The following is an 18,211-nucleotide window of genomic DNA, read 5'->3' on the forward strand; positions in this document are numbered from 1 at the left end:
TATCAATTCCCATCCATTAAAATATGCACATGCACACAAACACACCACTCTGTGCAGTGGTTGCAGGCACAGGGTGAGGTGAGCTCTGAAAAACAGACTCAAGAGACTCTCTCCAGTATGGAGATTGTGTTTCCAGGGTCTGTCTAGGAGCATCCTTCAGACTGTGCCAAGTGCTGCTGAGGATGGTGGGGTCATTGTGAGTGTTGAAATGACATTTTTCAAAGGTATTTCTAGGCCGTTTATTTCAGTTCCTTAGAATGAACTTTATTTTCTAAGGGAGTATTTTTCTCTGGGTTTGGGTGTTCTGTATTTTTTTTCCTAACAACATCTTAGTTCTGTTAATCTTTTGGACTTTGAGAAAGTTTTTCTAGTTATTGGGTTTTGGGGTTTTTTTTCCTCTTTCCAGCCCAGGCAATCAATTCCCAAATATGAGCAGGAGGGTTATTGAGCAGTTCATGTAGAGCCAGCAAAGATTTCAGCCAACTCAAAGGTGCAGCAATCATTTTGCTAAAGGTTTGGATTGCAGTTTTGATCCAAAACTAGGATATATGGGTGTGGATGGTTCCAGCACTGCCAGATGAAAGTTGGAGATGAATCTTTGCACATGTTCAGTGATCAGTTCCATTTGAAAGTACACAAAATGGGTGTTAGTACAGATGTGTGTTATCTTTGCTTTGTCGTCCAAACTGGCCCCCATGTCTCCCATCTGTTCCTGTTTGATGGTGAGCTCTTCCAGAGGTGTTTTCCATGTTATGTCCCTACTGTCCCACCCTGAAATACACTGTACAACACAGAGTTACTTGCAGACAGACAATCTCATCTGAGCTGTGGCATTGCCCCAGTGGATTCTGTTCATGTACTGCAGAGGCTTTTGACCTGCTCTCTCCTTTGAGTTGTGCAAAGTCATCCTTTTGTGAATCCTTAATGTCCTTAATCAGACATGAAACAACACGAGCACACACACCACTGCTCTCAAGGTGAAAAAAGGGAAGTTTGTTTTCTGATTCCAACACTTACAGATTTCCAAAAGTGACAGTGGATTGGAGGGTGAAAGTGCCACCTCTCCAATGACACTGGACCAACCAACAGTCCATCAAATTTCTCCTCCTCCATAAAAGAATGAAAAACAGTAAGTTATTTACAGAAAGTGTGTGAGAAAGTTCATTACAAGAATGTAAATATCAGAAGGCTTAGAAAATCTTAAAAAATCAGGGGGACACCTTAATACCTTACAGTGAATTTCTGTTCATTCCAATAAACTGATAAAAATGGCTACCTCTTTATTTTCTACCTTTTAAACAACTGCTTCCAGTAAACTCACTAAAATTAAAACAGGAATGTGCTTGAAATCATTAAGTTGAAACAGAATTTGTTTTTCAGATGATTTGGTTTCTTTTGTCTTGTCCTAAAGCATCCCCTGCCTGGGAAATCCAGGACAATTAAAGATGGGCCACGTCTGATGTGCTTGTTTCATTTGTGCCTTTCAGTCTATCCGAGAAGTCACGGGCTATGTGTTGGTGGCTCTGAACCAGTTTGAGTACCTGCCCCTGGAGAACCTGCGCATCGTTCGTGGGACCAAGCTCTACGAGGAGAGATACGCTCTGGCCATATTCCTGAACTACAGGAAGGATGGCAACTTTGGACTCAGGGAACTTGGCTTGAGGAACCTGACAGGTAAGTGAAACTTGGAAGTGTGGTGCATTAGTTGCAAGGAGAAAAAGGAGCTTGTTGAGTATTTGCCCGCTGCCATCAGTCACTTGCGTTCTGCAGGAGACTGAGGTACCACAGGAGCCTGGCAGTTGTGTGTTCAGTCTTTTTTTGGTTCACTAAAGTACTTCTCTCCATAATGATCCATGAGCAAGAGCATATTTGAAACAAAACCAGTTGTTGAATGATAGTTTGCAGTTCTGTGTGTTGATATCATGAGTATGTTGTGATCCTTGATTATTGCACATGTGTTCCTTCAGGTGCTGACTATTTTCTGCCAGGTTACCTCAGCTTTAGCATCCCCTGTGCCTCTGTATCTTTGGATTATTTAATTGTATAACTCCCTTTTCTAAGCAAAACCAGTGAATTATATATAATGAGAAAAGTACTTTTTTTTTTTTTTTTTTTTTTTTTTTTTTTGAGACAGAAATGTAAGCAAAGTCCACAGCTTCATGTTTACCTGTAAATTCAGGGCTGGATCATGCTGTGGGGTAGATCAGCCATTCATTTCCTCCAGCTGAGGATCCAGAGTCAGTGGTGTGGGAGATTAAAACTTGCTAAATATCAGTGGACTGAAACTTAATAAAGAGCAGGCAGTGGCTCTTCTTAGGGAATTTGCTGGAAGTATTTTATTTATACCTAGTTCCTCATCAACTATGATAATTTCTACCCTAAACTTTGGTAATTTTGATGTGGCCTTGTATCTCTTGGTGGCTGAAAGCTGACTGATAATCACTGACCTGAGCTGGCTGTGGAGGCTGAACCTCAGTATGGAGAGTTGGGAGCCTTCTGAGCTATATTTAGGCACCCTCCTCTCTCTGCTTCTTCTGTCTGTCAGTATTCAGAGTAGCATGAGTGCTTACAGTTCCCTCTTCAGCCTCACCAGGTTGTAGAGCAAGGCTTTTAAAAACAGGAGGGAAAAGAAGGCCTGAAATATTTTATAAAATAAACCAATTTTGGATGACTCTGATTAGGCTCTTTGCTCTGGTCATATTTTTGACAATTTTCTTTACTGAGACCATCATGCCAATATCAGAGTGCTTCCCAAATGTCTCCAAATCCCTGCCATCTACTGCTCTTCGCTCTGTCACTGTCATAATCCAATTTCTTCCTCTTCTGTTCCCATATTTCTCCCCACCTTTCTGATATAGGGAGTTCATTGTGACTGTCTATGCCTTCACATCATACAGAGACACAGCATTGGGTGACAACAGCATTATCTCTCTCTTTGTGTATGTTTTCTGGTATTTGGGTCTCAAAATGCCTTGTAAGGACACTGGGCTGGGTGAAACTAAGAGAGGTGAAGTGAGGTCAAGGCCAGACAATTATGGAAGTCTTTCCTCTTGGGGCTGAGGTGGCTCTGCCAGGTGAGAGTTTCACTCCTAGGGCTCGTTTAGCTATGGCTTCGCTGCTCAGTAGGGTAAAAAACTTATCTTGTAGGTTTCTGCTCCAATTTTGGTCTTGAACCAGCTTTCCTGTGCTATTTGGCAATTCCTCAGACTCCAGAGGTGCCCTCTGGGAGCTGCTGTGACGTGACAGACACGGCACCAAAACTGCCCAGCAAGTGGTTTCCTTGTCTTTTGAGGTGTCTAAGAAAACTGGCCTTAGCTCAGCCTGTGAATCTCTCCCAACATGACATCATCACAGCCACTTCTTCTGATTTAGGTGTTTACCAAGGCCTCTGATGGGATTATTTGACTCGAAATGAATTGTTGTCTTCTGGAAGAAAAGTGCCCTAATAACACCAGCTTGTCTCCATGGAGCACTGAAAATAGCTTCTGGGTGCTGAAAGTGAGCCAATGTGTGCTTGAAAATACTCTTAATGTTTTCTAGCTGCCATGGCAGGGCCTCATGAGTCTCTGCAGCAGCTGTTCTCTGACCAGTTTGTGCACTGGTGAAGATGCACTGGGCTATTTTAACCACAACCCCTCTCTTGTTGTGCATGCTCTTCCCAGAGCATGCTCATCTTTCATTAATTTTCCTGACACATCCTTAGCACTAGGAGCTGCATAAATATAACTGGTGGATGTGGGAGTTGGTGGTGTTGCAAGGCAGTGATGGATCAGCAGTATCTGAAGCTATTCTTTAGTTTTACCCCAGAAACCACAGGTGAGCTGCTAAACTGAAAAGGAAGCAGCCCCCATGGGCTCACATTCTTCAAGTCCACTGCAGATTTGAAGAGACTGGCTTTGAGTCGTGCATCTCTTCCATTTGAGTAAAATATTACATGGCTCTTGTCTTGCATGTGAAGCATTGTCATTCCAGGGCTTATGCCTTGTTCACCAGAGTCTGGGAAATTCTGTTTTTATTCGTGCAGTGCTGGATGATAGGCTCCTGAGGGTATTTCTGCCTAGTGCTGTACAGTGTACAAACACAAGCCCTACTCCCTGTGTTAAATAAATGAGGAAGCTGCTCTCACCTGCAGCTTCTCCTCAGACACAGAGTTTCAGCCTCCTGTGCTGTACCACTGCAGTATTTTCTACGTGTTGTTAACAGCTGTGTTTTTATTGCCAGATATGTCTATCAAGTCTTCATATTTAAATGTAACTTTAAATGCTTGAATTTCCTCCCTTGCACTATAAAAAAAATGACAACTGTGAAGGCAGTTAGTTTTATCTCACACAGAAAACATGATCCAATTCTCACTCATAATGTCTGTCAAACCACAAGGGAGTTTTGTTTGTATAGCTTAGCCCAGGACCATGTCCTAAAATGCGTGTGACACTTGCAAAAAATCTTAGCTATAAAAATGCTGTTCTCACTTTTTAAAAAACTTAGTCAATGGTTCCACAAATGTGTCAAAACTGAACTGACACTGAACTAATGAAGTGGCTGCTGCCATCTCAGCTGGACTCATCTCAGTGTGCAGATTCAGCTGCCAAATAGCCTCACAGTGAAAAGGAGGGTTTGACATCCTGGCTGTGATCTTCAGCCTGAGATGAACAGAGTAGGTGGTGCTGAGGCAGAAGGTGTGCCAGCTTCTTCTAGCCCTTGCCCAGGAGCCACTGCAGGTCACCAGGCACTCAGCCTCAGCTTACCCAGGGAAAGGGCACCATTGGTGCTCGTGTTTGGAGCACTCCAAACAGAGAGGGAACCTGATGGCTGCATCTCATTACTGCCTGAGAGGGGAAAGAGGGATAACTCACAGGTGCCAGAACCATTTAGGAAGTGTCTTGGTTTGAAAAGACAGGTGTCTGCTAAGGAAGGCAGGAGCCTCCCCTGAAATGGAAAATGTAAACCCCCTCCCTCCAAATGACCATAAATTTGAAATTAAGGGGCTCTCAGGCAAAGATATGGGAATAGGAGTAACAGTTCTTTATTAGGGAAGAAAATAAAAATAACATAAACAATGCAGTAATACAAAACACCACTGCCAGAGTCAGAACAGGAGCTGACCCCCTGTGTGTCAGGGTGGTGGCACAGTCCCATCCCATGGTGGCTCAGCCCTCCTGCAGTGCCAGCTGTGGTTCTGCTGGAGCAGGGATCCTGCACAAGGGGGGAGTTTTCCTCTGAAGCTCCAGGGGTGCTGGAGATGGGCCTGGTGTCCCTCTGGGAATGCAGTGGAGAAGAAAGCTGCTCCTCTGGGAGTGCAGTGGAGAAGAAAGCTGCTCCTCTGGGAATGCAGGGGAGAAGAAAGCTGCTCCTCTGGGAATGCAGGGGAGAAGAAAGCTGCTCCTCTGGGAATGCAGGGGAGAAGAAAGCTGCTCCTCTGGGAATGCAGAGGGCAAAGGCTGCTGTGGTGTTCCCAGGGTCAGATTGTATCCAGGTAGGAATGCTTGGCTCCTCCCCTGGGCAGAGCATCTCCCAGTGGGATGATGGAATTTGATCAGCCATGCAGGGACACTCAGTGGCCATGAACAGAAGAGATCTCCTGGAGGGAGGATTGGTCATGGAAGAGATAAAGAAAACTGCCCCATGAACAGAACTGTCCCACCTCTGCCAGATGGGAAATACAATACAAGCCCAAAATCATACCTTACAACCTAAGACCAAAGTATCCCATATTTTCCTCTTTGAAGATGAATAAAAAAGCTCTACTGTAAGTAATGTGTCTTTGAGCAGTGACAACCTCATCTTCCCTATTGGCCTTGGAGACAGAAGGGTCTGTGCATCCCTTGAATTCTTTGGATATATTAGATTGAGGTGGATTTAGCAGTGATAAGTGCAATAACACAAAAAACAAACCCACAGCAAAAGATTTACGGGTTTTCATTGTTTTTCAGGAATGCAGATAAATTAAGTGATAAATTAAGATAACTGAGGTTCACGTGAGAAATAGATATTGCAGGTTAAATGATTTGATCACTGATAGCCAAATAAAGGAAATCTAATTTTATGAGCAGGAGAATCATTAAGAAAGGACAATTTTCACAGGTATAGAAAGTAAATTTTGCAAAACTGCAAATTTCCCCTTCAACAGATGTGTGTAATTGATTTTCTACCTTTTAATTTTGGATTAAATTTGGTTTTTATTTTTCTGCAGAGCAAAATTTTTATGTTTGGTGGTTATAGTATTCCCCCCCACAGGAAACTGAAAATGCTAAATGGTACTTTGGAGTAGCATCACTCCTTGAAAAGGTTGCTTTTCGAGCAGCTTTTTGCCTTTTTTTCTTTTAACAAACTCATTTACTGTAATTATAATGAAGCTCATTCAGGTTGGAGGGAAGGCCATGGGAGGAGTCAAGTTTTGTTCGCTGTGCCTCTTTTGGACCTAAAATTCTTTTGGAAATCTTGCTTAGATGTCTGTGCAGGACCTGAGCGATGGCACATCAGGCAGGGATGGCACATTTTTGTGGCAGGGATGAAGGCCACCCCCCTTTTTCTTGCCTTCATCACAAAACTCTTTTCTCAGAGGACAGGCAGGAGCCAGTCCTGGTGTCCAGGGGTGCCTGTGTGTGACACCCACCGGCTGCTTGTGGCACATTCCCCCACTCCTTAATCGGGATGAGCTGGGAAGAAAGCCATGTGTAACTTGCCTCAGGCTGGCTGTGCAACAGGTGGGGGAGGCATCACATCTGTAACCTCGGAGAGGGGTTGCTAGGATACATGGAGGCGTGAGGAATTGGTTTAAAAATCCCTGCAGTCCCTTTGCGTGCGGGGCTGTGCTGCCGCAGGAGTGCTCTGTAGGAGAAGCTGCAGCGGCTCTGTGCCTGCCCAGGCCTGCTCCTCTCCTGGATCCTGGCAGCTGCCCTGCCCACTTGTGTATCCCAGCACAGCTTTGTGGCTGGCCAGTGGGGAGGAGAAGAGGGAGGAACAAGGGAAGTGTGGCTGTGGAGGATTCTCTGTGTGCTGCTGATGCCCCAGGTTTTAGCTTTTGTATTTTTCAGGTTCTGTAGTGCTTTTAGTGTGTAGTTCTGAGCTCTCTTCACAGAGTAGGGAGACAAAACAGTTCCTTCTCTAGCTGGGGACCAAGGACAAATGATCCAAATCTCAGGCCCAAGAGCATAAACAGTGTGGGCTGAAGAGAGAAAAACAAGAAGGATGGGACTGCATGGGCTAAAGCTGGAATTGGACAATTAACTCCAATATGCAAATGGACCAGAACTTAAAAAAGTGAGAGACCCCGTGTCCAGTCAGGCATTTTGTGACCATTTTGGTTCATCTTGGGTGTAGTCCTGGCTGGGCTCTTGTGCTGCCCAAGGTCTATCTATTGAGGCCTTTTAATAAATCCCTGCTTTATTCTTTAGCTCCATCTAGCCTCTGTTCTGGGTCAGCCACAGACCTGAGGGACATGCAGAGAACCAGCCCTGAGTCTCCCTTGCTCATCCTGTCCCTATGGAGAGAGGGAACAAGGCTTGTGGCTGCCCCTAAGCTCAGAAATGCAAGTGTGCCTGCTAGAGCATGTCTGTCTTTTCTCCCCCTCTTAGACTCTTTCCCAAGGAAAAAAAAACAAACATCCTATTCCAGCTGCTGCTCTCCTCAGCCATCACAGGTGTGATGTGACAGCTGGGAGAGCCCAGGACCCATCCCTGGTGGCAGTGGGAGCACGGGCTCAGGCTGCTCCCTGCCACTTGGCATCAATGCCTGGGAATGCTTCCAGCCTCTCCTCAGCTGCAGATGTGGCCCTGAGGAATCCCAGATAAGGGGCCTGCAAGCTGAGGAGCAACTGCCTCCAGCTGGCAGAAAATTGTTCTCAGGTCTCAGCAAGGCAAAAAACTGTGTTTTATATGGTCAGAAATAAGTAATGATTTTGAGCTTTGTGAGATTTATATTCGTGAGTTTATTTTGCCCAGTAACAAAGGTGGGACATTGGTTTTAAATTTCAGCAAGGCTAGAATTTTGTGCAGTGTCCCTGAAGGGTTTGGATATGCATTTTTCATGCTAAGTAGTATAACTAATGTCTGTAGTTCTTTTCAACTCATTGATCAACAAATTATGCTCAGTTTTTTTTTTTTGTTGTTTTTTTTTTTATTTCAGAGCACTTCACTGTTTTCAAATCTGTTTGTAGTGTTAGAAATGTGCAACCTTGTTTGGAATGACTATGGTGAGGATTTAAGCAAAAAGCTCATCTGAATAATGATATACTGGTAAATGTTTTTAACTGGAAATTCAAAGGATCCCCCATGTGTGCTGGTATTTTCCTTGCCCCCAATGCTTTCACATGAACTAGGGGTCACATCTACTGCAAATGGTCTAAACCAGTTTATTGAAAGTAATGCACAGAATTATTGACATGAGCCAGTGCTGTCATGCAGCAGGATAACTTCATGTCACACAGCCTCTCCTGCAACAAAACAGAGTTTAAAATCAAGGGGAAGTGAAATGAGGCCTAATCCTTATCTGGTGTAAATTGGCTTACTTGCTTTGACTTTGTAATGAACTGAAATTTAAATTGCTGTTTACTTCCTTCAGTGGATAATTTAATTCATACTTTAATTTATAAGTTAACTAGTGCCTAACATCCACTTAAGACCTTTTAAGGATGTTGTGTAGAGGGTGCTCTGCCAGGATTAATACCAGCTAATGACAGCTGACTCAGGGCATGTCTGCCCTGGGAGCTCTGGCTCCTCCTTGAGCCAGCATCCAGCCTTGCTGGCTTTGAGAATGGTGTTGACCACACCACTTGGGCCCTGTGCTTGCTCTGAATAACCCAGCAGATCATTCCTGCTTAACTATGGTCTCTGCAAACAGAAGCACCTTCCCCTGGTTTTTCAGGGTCTTAATTATGTGGCTACTGGCTAAAGAAGGCTCTGCAGGTAAAGACTTGGGTCTAGGGTAGATGGAAGAAATCTTTCCTAGCCCTGCAGTAATCTCCACATCCGCTGCTTTATTTGGTGAATCATACCACTTCTACAACAGAGCAAATAATGCTTGCCTGCTTTAATTAGACCAATTTTGAGGGTGTCATTGAAAATTCTATTCAGAGAGGATTTGGATTCATGTGGGATTCAACTTTAACACTGTCAAATGTTAGTTTAAATGCCATTTAAAAAATGCATCCAGGTATGTTGCTGTTGTTACCTGATAATGCCATGTAAAATAATAACACCACTCATTCTATTTTTTTGTGGCAATTTCGCTCTTTCACCTCTCTGCAGTAGTTCTATCTGTGCATTTTTCAATTATGAAGCAAGAAATTCTCCCAGTTCTGGAGGTGTGAAACACCCTTTAGCTTTCTGGAAATGTGGGCAATCAAGATAAGTCCAGTAATACTGAAGCCTTGTGGTAATGGAGTAGCTGTGCCTGGCTTCTGTGACTCGAGAGCTTCAGCAGCATAGGGATTTCTCTGTCTGCATGCTTCACAGGGAGTTAAACATCTGAACAGAGTAATCCCTCCATTTCAATCACACGGGTCAGGAATGGGAGACATTTCAAAATATCCAACTTTGGCAGACAGATCTGTGCTGAGCTGCACTATAACTTCAGTAAAGTGCAGTAAGCCGTACAGTCAGGAGGGATCTTACAGTTTATAGAGACAGCACTGCTGAACAAATAGATATCCCAGCCTCCCAGCAGCTTGGGAAAGAGAGGAACAGCTGGGTTGTTCTCCCCAGCTTAGGCTAAGTCTTGACTAGTTGTTCTAGACATTGCTGCTCCAGTAGTATATCTTCTTCAGATGAAAGAAAGAAGCATCACTTTCAGTGTTTCTTGTTTGGTTTGGGGTTTTTTATTTTTTTTATGCTTTCCCCCCTTTCTTTCTACAGTCTTCTGAATTCATTGATTTTCTCATTTCCTTCTGACAGGCTACAGCTGACAAGGAATTTTGTGCTTTTGTAAAGTAATTAAAGTCTTGTGTTACATGGGGAATGTAATCTATCTGCACTCCCTGGCCAAAGGCAAGTTGCAGAGCACGATAGTCCAGTTGTCACCACCCACAGTGGGGACGTGAGCTGTGAGCCACTGCTGGGGCAGAGGGGCCAACCTCCAGGCCTGTGGAGCTGCTGACTTCCAGGGCTGAAAATGGCATGAAACTGTAGGGATCAGGTGTCAATTCAATGCCTTATCCTAAAGCTCAGCAGAAGCATTTCAGTACACAGGTCTGGAAAGCAGCATATGCTCACAGACCTGCATTTTAACCCAAGTCCAAGAATGAGCTCCTTTTTCTAGCTTTTCTTGCCAGCCTATAGGAGTAATAAGAAGTAATACAGAAATTAATATATATAAAATAAGAATTTACTATAGAAGTAATAAGTTTGGGTTTAGGTCACCATTCATTGCAAAAAACCCAAAAAGTCCTGAGTTCAAAGAAGGTTGGATCACACCCCTAGGTTTACATATTGGAACTAGCTGGTGTCCCTAGGATATTTTCATGCCTGTTAATTTTCATGTCATTTGCTGCAGAGAGCAATTCCCTAGAAACCCTATATGGAGAGACTGGAGAGGCAATGAACCAAAAACTTTCCTTTGCTGCATTTAGCTCCCAGAAAGCCCCTGCAGACAGGGGCCACAGGGCAGCCTCCAAACACTCAGCACAGGGGGTGAGTGTCACGGAGGCTGACAAAGGCAAGGCTCCAGCACAGCTTGTTTGTTCCTTGGCTGCACAGAAGCCTGTTTGCTGCAGTGCCACAAAATCTCAGCCTGCCAGCACAGGGATGAGTCTCATTAAAGCCCCCAGGGGGTATTTACAGCTTGGGTTGGTCTGCAGTGGCCTGGGGATGTGCAACAGTGCAGGGCTAGCACTGAGCAGCAGGTCATTAGAGCTCATCTGAAACAGAGTTTGATCACACAAGCTTTGTCAGCTGGGATGTGACAGGGAACCACTGCTGCCTCGAGCATGTGTTGGGTGTTGGTGTGCAAAAGAAGCTGCAACAGACTCAGCCCCTCTGCAGCTCTGCACTGACAAGTCCTGCCTGCAGTGTCCAGGGTGAGGAAAACTCTTGGTAGCATCCGAATTTGCACGCAGGTAACAGCAATCCCTGGTGGGGAGCAAGGGGTTTGCTGCCAGGAGCTTCTTTCTGTGACTGGGGAAAGGGAACTGCAATAACAATTGCAATCAACCCTTCCTGACCTGAATCATGGAACTCCCTGCCCTGGGATGCGTCCAAGGGCAGCAGTTCCAGGCAGCTGGGTGTGAGTGTGCTCTGGAAACAGGGGAAAGACAGGAGGCATCTGCCCTGCACCTCTGCAAAGACACTGGGGCAAGCCAGGCATGGGCAGGAAAAGGTAACCTCGAGGGCAAATAGAAAGAGGAAAACAGAAATGCAGCCCTGCAGAAGGGAAATCAGAGTGAACAGAGGTAGGGGAGCCCAGCAGGTGCCCCAGGGGGAACAGCAGAACAGCAGTGCTCAGCTGGACTGTAGCTGCACAGAGGATGAAGGAGCAGCCAGGCTGTTGGATACAGAGCTGCTGGAGTTCTCTGGGTCAGTCCCACCTGGCTTCAGCCATGGCAAATGAGCTGAGACTGGTGTGAAGTGCCAGCGTGAGGGAGTCAGAGCTGGAGGCAGGTAATGTGTGTGGACAGGGAGCTGTCCGGGGGCTGCAGGAGCCTTTTGTGCATCGCGAGGAAGGCGCCTGCGGGCTGGAGTGGGGGAACAAAGGTATCACATGAGGAGAACACGCTGGAGGCCTTTTTCTTTGATGTTTGGAAATCGCTCAAGGGGCTGTCTTCTCTGAAACCCCTTTGCCTTGCCTTTTTTTCTTCTTTTCTATTTTATTTTTTTTCTCCTTGGTGAAACTTTCATAGATGTACTTTAAGGCTTAGAAGTGAAAGCACATCCATCCATCCAGCCCTTGTACAAATGCTGTGCTCACGTTGGAATTCCTTGGGGATCTGACTTCTGCTTCTGCCTGTCAGAAATAGCAGAGCCACGTGCTTTGGGTTTGAAACTCTTGATTTGGAGGGAAGCTGCACAGGAGGAAGGGCAGCATCAAAGACATCCCTGTCTGCCATGCTGTGGAGAGAGGAGGTTGTGGTGTTGCTTTGGGGCTTTTTTTATTGTTGGTGGTTTTTTTAGCTGGTTAGCTGGACATGCATTCAGATTTATGGTACAGGCTGTGAAAACTTTGGGTGATGGTTCCATCAGAAGGGAGGTAGTCACCTTCCAAAATGACTCTGGGGTATGGGTATCCAAGGGCAGGATTTACATGGGGAGATTCAAGATGTTCTTGCTTAAACTGCTGCTCTTCCCCTCCAGCCTCATGGTGTAGACTTGGGGTGAGTGGAAGATTCTCAGGGAGCTTTTTTAAAATTGAAAAATGACTGACAGGGCAACCTTCTGTGAGAAAGGAACAGTTGGAACAACAAGGGGGAAAGCGCTGAAAGTGCTAGGCACCACCTGTCTTTTAAAAATGAAAAGGTATGGCTTATTTAAGAGCTTTTCATGCTTTCTCCTAACAACTAACTTGCATTTTCAATCAAACAAATTATGTTAATTGAACAATAATAATTGAATCTGGTTTAGACTGAATTTTCTTTTATAAAAGCATGCTGCTTCCTTCTTGTTAAGCCAAAGCAACATCAAATAAGTGCACCTGAACTAGTGGTGAACTTTAGATCATGACTGAGTTCATTCCCTGGCTTGAGGGCCCAGGCCAAATCCTGCTGAAATTACTCTTGACTAGCATTGTACAGGAAGCAGAGAGGATGTGTAGCCCAGGAGATGGCTTTCTCATCTCTGGTGGAATTAACATTAAACAGTCATCTTCCCCTAATATTCTTTACAAACCTCAGCCAGTTAAAGATCCATTATCCTGAGCACAGTGCTACAAACACTAATAAAAAATGTAATGTGGAGGTGAGTCAACCATGAATAATAACAACAAAAAAGTCATAGTGCAGAAAAGGGCAAAGCAAATACAGGGAGGATGAAGGAAAAGCACCCTGTCCCAAACGTGGTCGGTGGGGAAGCTGGGCTGGACACAGCTGAATGTGTCCTAGGCTGTGGAAGGAGCCCACAACGGCTGCTAAAAGATTTTCCTTCATGTTGAATCAGTAAGTACAAGCTGTGGTTTGGGAGAGCTGGACATTGATTGGCATTGGCAGGACATCCAAAGCCTGAAGTATCAATAGTGTGGCTATGTCCTGCCAGTCTCACCATGACCAAGCAGGAATTAATTGTGTTTTGTTCTGAAATGGTGATACCATGCTCCCTAATTTTTGTAATTCCCCCCACCATGGCACTCTTGAGCTGGATGTCAAAGCCCCCATCCCACAGGCTGGCATTTGCTCCCAATAAGGTGCTCTCTGAAGTGCTGATCCAGGTGTGCTCTGCAGGGCTGCTTCAGGTGAAAGTGGCAGTCCTGAAACACTTCAGCAACAGCCAGGCTCAGAGTCTCTCCTGCTTGAGAGAGTGCTGGTCTGTGAGTGAGGTTTGATGTCTTAAAAGCAGGCACAGAGCTGAAGTATGCACAGGGTGAGGTTGCAAGGGCAGCATCCTCCCTCCTCTTTGTGTGTCACAGAAGAGCTGAGAGGGATATTTTAATGGCTTTGAATGCATAACAGCTTAATCCCATGGGCTCTGCAGTTAGCCCTGTGACAGCTCCATAAACCTCCCTGCAGCCCCCATCTCATCCAGGAACAAGACTTGTAGCTGTTCAGAGCTAGTGGTTTTGATTTAATATTCAGAAGCATTCAGCTGCCCAAATAAAGATAATAGTTTTGCTAGTTGAGAGATTTATTAATATGTTAACATGGCCTTAGTTTTAAGCCTTCTATTTCTCCCTTTCTAGAAAAATGCCTTACCACAAACCAGCCTTGAAGTTTGGAAAAGGAATCAAAAGCTCTGCTGAGCAAATTTGATGACAACTGATGGGTTGAATGAGCTATGACCTCTGCTGGCCTCATTCTGCTCCATTTCCCCTTCAGGCTGGTAGCAGTGGCTGGAAGTAAATATTAATCTGCTAATTTACCCTCTGGTATAAATAGAAAAAACTGTTTTGTCAGTGAGCCTATCCAACCTTACTGCTTTGTTTCTGAGGATGAAGTGGCAGTGCTGCCTGTGTGTTTGTCTGCCCAGGGGATTTCTCTCAGAGATACAGGGAAGGGTTGCTTTGCTCTCTGCTTTCTTAGGTAGGTAATTAGAGTGGTAATCTAGGGTTCAAGGATAGCCAACAAAGAAACCTTGCTTGGGTTTAAATAAAATTGCTCTGTAATGTGACTTGTTAAATTGAAACAAACCCCACATGAATGTTCTTTTAAATCCATTTACAAGTGCCTTGTATTGATTTAGCCTACTTCAGTAACTCAGATGAGCTAAATTGATGTCTGTGCACTAAGTTAAGTACATTCTCTTGGGATTTCATACCTGGCAAACTGACTTGACTTCAAAACTGATTGCAGTTAAAGCAGTGCAAGCTGTGTGTGAAGAATAGGCCTTTCTTATTTGTTGCCACTGGTTGGGCCAAGAGCAACGTGACACCTTGGGGAAAAAGGTGTCTTTGCCCTGTTAACTATGATGCTGGGGTGCCCTACTCACTGTGCCCCTAAATTTGACTTTGAGCTGACAGTAGCAGCTTTCCTTCTACAAAGCAGCTGTGTGAAAAAGACTGTTTAATCCTTTTTTTCCCCAAGATACTGTCCCCTGGTGTCTGGAGAAGGAAAGAGAAACAAAAGGCTTGCAGACCTAGTTCTCTACCATCCTGCCTAATGCCCCCCAGCCAAACAACAGTTAGGAGCCCTCAAGCAAAGGTTTCTTTCCATTTTCAGACAGTGCCTCTCAGCTTTGGCTAATCTTGGTGTCTCTCTGTGCCTCATACCAGAGTCCCTTCAACCACTAAGCTGACAGGCTCTTTTTATCTCAGCCACCTAGAGCTAATCTTAAGTGCCCAAGCTGACACTTGTGGCCAAACCTCTGCTTCACTTGACAGTGTGGAGAGGAATTGAAGCCTAACCCACCATCCTGCTGAGCATGGCAGTGAGGACCGTGGTTTCCCTTTATTCCACACAAAGACAGCATGTGGGATATGGTTCAGGTGTGCCAGTTACCACAGATTCTGTGAGTTATTTGTTCATAAATTGCCCCTCAGCCTTTGAGCTGCGATAGTTGGTGCTGTATGAGCTCTTTGCACCCTAATGGATTACAGAAATGTGGTTTGCCTGATTGTTACATAGGATTACTGGACCTATTAGCAAGGTTTAGATGGTGAGACAGTGTTAAACAGCAGCAGCAAAATCTCCTCAATAAACAGTGAGCTTTCTCTTACTTGTTATGAAAAGTGTTTCTGCATTGGCACTTCAAAAGTAGGGGCTGTGTTCCTGTTTCAGGTCATGATTTTGCAAGTAAATCTAAACTTCTGTAAATGGTAATGTATAGACCTGAGCTCCTTCCTGGAACATAAGGGTCAGCAGTTTACAGCAGACTCATCTGTAAGCAGTACTTTCCAGTTGTAGCTGAGAAACTCATAGGAGAAGACTGAAAAAAAATGCCCTTGTGCCAAATAGCTCAATGTGACCAAGACAGGAGGCCAACAGTGGAGCCAGAGAGGTGGGTAAAGCAAGGACAGAGAGAAAGAGCAGCTTCTCATGGAGCATCAGTTCTGCACATCCAGAGCTCCCAAGACAGCCACGTTTCATTTCTGTTTGAAGGGAAAGGGGGTTTGAGGGGAAGGATTTGAAAGGTCAATGCAATAACTTGGTGCATGTCCGCATCTTTGAGCTACAGCATAGAAGAAAGAACAAAAGATGTTTGAAAATGTATCTGGTGTTTGATGAAAGGTGGCATGACGGTCCTATTGAAGGTGGGAGAAGGCATAAATAGTTTATGAGAGAATGATAGGCTCTGGAAGATCCTGAAAGTGAATAAAATTTGCTTTTATTTGATGTGATGAGGAGACAGGAGATGCAGGGAGAAGAAAAAGGATTGTTTTGAGTGGTGAGCTAGGGAAGTTGTCACACAGTGGAATTCAGAAGGAAACAGAGAAGGGTGAAATTTGCTTCTTAAAGGAGAGGTGCTGTCATCAATACATGAGAAGAGCCTGGACAGGAGCTGAGGATTCAGTGATGGAAAAAGAAAGGCTGTGTTAGAACAGAGGTGGCATAAATGTGTCACATAGATTGAGACTCTGAAGAAGAGGTGGGAGGAGAAAGGGCTGCAGGTGGCAGTGGCTGGGGCTGAAGGAAGGGCTGAGTTTGTTCTCTGTGACAAAGTTATCTGCCTGGCACTTAGAAAGGTATTGTCTAGCTCTAATCTGCCACTGCCATCTCCAGGTGTATCTCCAAGTACCTCCTGGGAGATTTTGTCAGGAGTGGTGGATGCTGAGCAGCTGGGGAGGATTGTCCAGCCTCCCCTGCCACCGGAGGCTGTGTTTTCTTGTGTCAACACACTGGCATGCTCGCAGATGTCACCAGGAAACAAATAGTGGCTTTTGTAGCACAGGCCCATTCTGAAGGAGAGACTGGGATCCCAGAAGGGAGGATTTCAATAAATGTACAAGGAAGCTGCAGCGGTTGAAGTTCACATTGTGTTTTTCTTACTGGCACACTTGGTGTATTATCTAAAGGGATCTGTGAGTGAGGTGGTAAAACGGGGCTTTTTTAATTATACATCACCCAGCAATCTGATAAGGCAAACAAAGCAGCCAGCCAAATAGCACAGGCATGAGCCACTTCAAAATAATAATGTAGCAAGAACAATAGGGGAGTAATTCACAGCTCCCTAAGAAATTTTTGCAGTTCAGAGGGGGTGAGATAGCAAGCAGCTATTGACTGTTTTCCTTTCATGTTTTCCACCTGTCTGCCGTGTGATTGGGAAGTATATTACCTGAATCCTTGTGGGAGTTTTCCCAGTATTGTTTTAAAAGCCTTGCTCTGCAAGAAACAATCCTAATGGAAACCAAGACGTGGGTATGAAGTGAATACAGGGAATGGAAGGAGAGTGACAAGTAATTTAAACTGCAGTTTAAGTTCTTTATAACTTTTGTGACATGCAGATGTACTGCAGCAACTCCAGCATTTCCTAGCCCCTCTGGCACAGTGGGGTGAGCTGGCACAGGGGAAAGTGGCAACCTCAGCACATGAAGAAGTCAGTAATTCTGCAGCCTGAGGGTGCAGGGTGGCTGTGAGCTCTGCCTTGTGCACAGAGCCCAGGGATGGAAATCCCAGCTGCCTCCTGGCTCAGCTGCCCTTGGAGGTGGAGTGAGGAACCTGGCATGAGCCACAAAGGCTTCCCCAGGCACTGAGCAAACATTTGGGCTGCAGGCCAGGAACGTTCCCCATGCTACCAAAGTCATGCTGGTCACAGGGTGAGAGCTGAGTGGCCTGAAGCCAGCCCAGAACGTCCACTTGAGACACCATGATTGCAACACAGGAGTAACCTTTAAGGGAAAACAGACATCCTGAAAAACCCTGACCTGATCCAGAGCCTTGCAGCAATGCACATTTGAGCTGCTGTCCAAACCAAGAAGTAGAAAAGAAACCTCTCCTCACAGTGAGTGAAGAACTAAAGGAATCAACCCACAGCTAGATTTCTTCTCCTTCCATTTTAGCATCTTTATTTCTAAAGGAGCATTTACATGCTGGAGAGATTTAGTAGAGATACTCATTGCAAAGGAATAAGATGGGAAAAAGAAAGTTTTCTGCTTTGTTTCTTCTCTGCACGTGTCTGTCTGTCTATCCCTTCAGCTTACCGGTTTTGTTCTTGTGGCAATATTATAAGGGTCACTTTCTATAGCCAAAGATCTAAAATAATAACCCCTGTTTTCAAAAGGTGGTGATGGCCACATATTTAAAAATAGAGAAGCATGGAACTCACATTAGTAGGAGTTAGCCATCTAAGAACTTTTTAAACTGGTATGGACTAGGAACATAAATCCAGTTTGGAAAGGGCAGGCCACAGTCCTGGAGTCTCAGGTTCCTGTGCTATTCTGAAAAAGAGATTGAGCAGCTTAAGTTGCATAGGCAGGTTTGTGAAAGTCAGTTTGAGGATTCTTCTGAAAACCTTAGATGCTCAAATGTTGTGATGGCCTGAGAATTTCAGCTTCCATTTAAAACCAAATAAACCCATTTCCAGACATCACAAAGGCAGAGCAGAAGTGAAAAATATGAATCCTAAATTCTGACAAGATGGACTGCACATACAAAAAATAACATTGATTATTTTTAACATCTCAACATTTTTTAGTCATGATG

General features: G+C 44.8%; 1 protein-coding gene across 2 annotated transcripts in view; it reads left to right on the top strand.

The window, feature by feature from the left end:
* Positions 1-18,211, top strand: part of ERBB4 (erb-b2 receptor tyrosine kinase 4) — a 592,065-nt gene that overhangs the window by 312,386 nt on the left and 261,468 nt on the right. For both annotated transcript variants that reach the window (XM_071434337.1, XM_071434338.1), the window contains exon 3: positions 1,488-1,674. In XM_071434337.1, the coding sequence (XP_071290438.1) occupies positions 1,488-1,674 (187 nt within the window). The remainder of the gene's footprint in view (positions 1-1,487; positions 1,675-18,211) is intronic.

Source organism: Agelaius tricolor, unplaced genomic scaffold (assembly GCF_023055355.1).
Source record: "Agelaius tricolor isolate 1412-34295 unplaced genomic scaffold, bAgeTri1.0.p SCAF_10, whole genome shotgun sequence".
Taxonomy (NCBI): Eukaryota; Metazoa; Chordata; class Aves; order Passeriformes; family Icteridae; genus Agelaius; species Agelaius tricolor.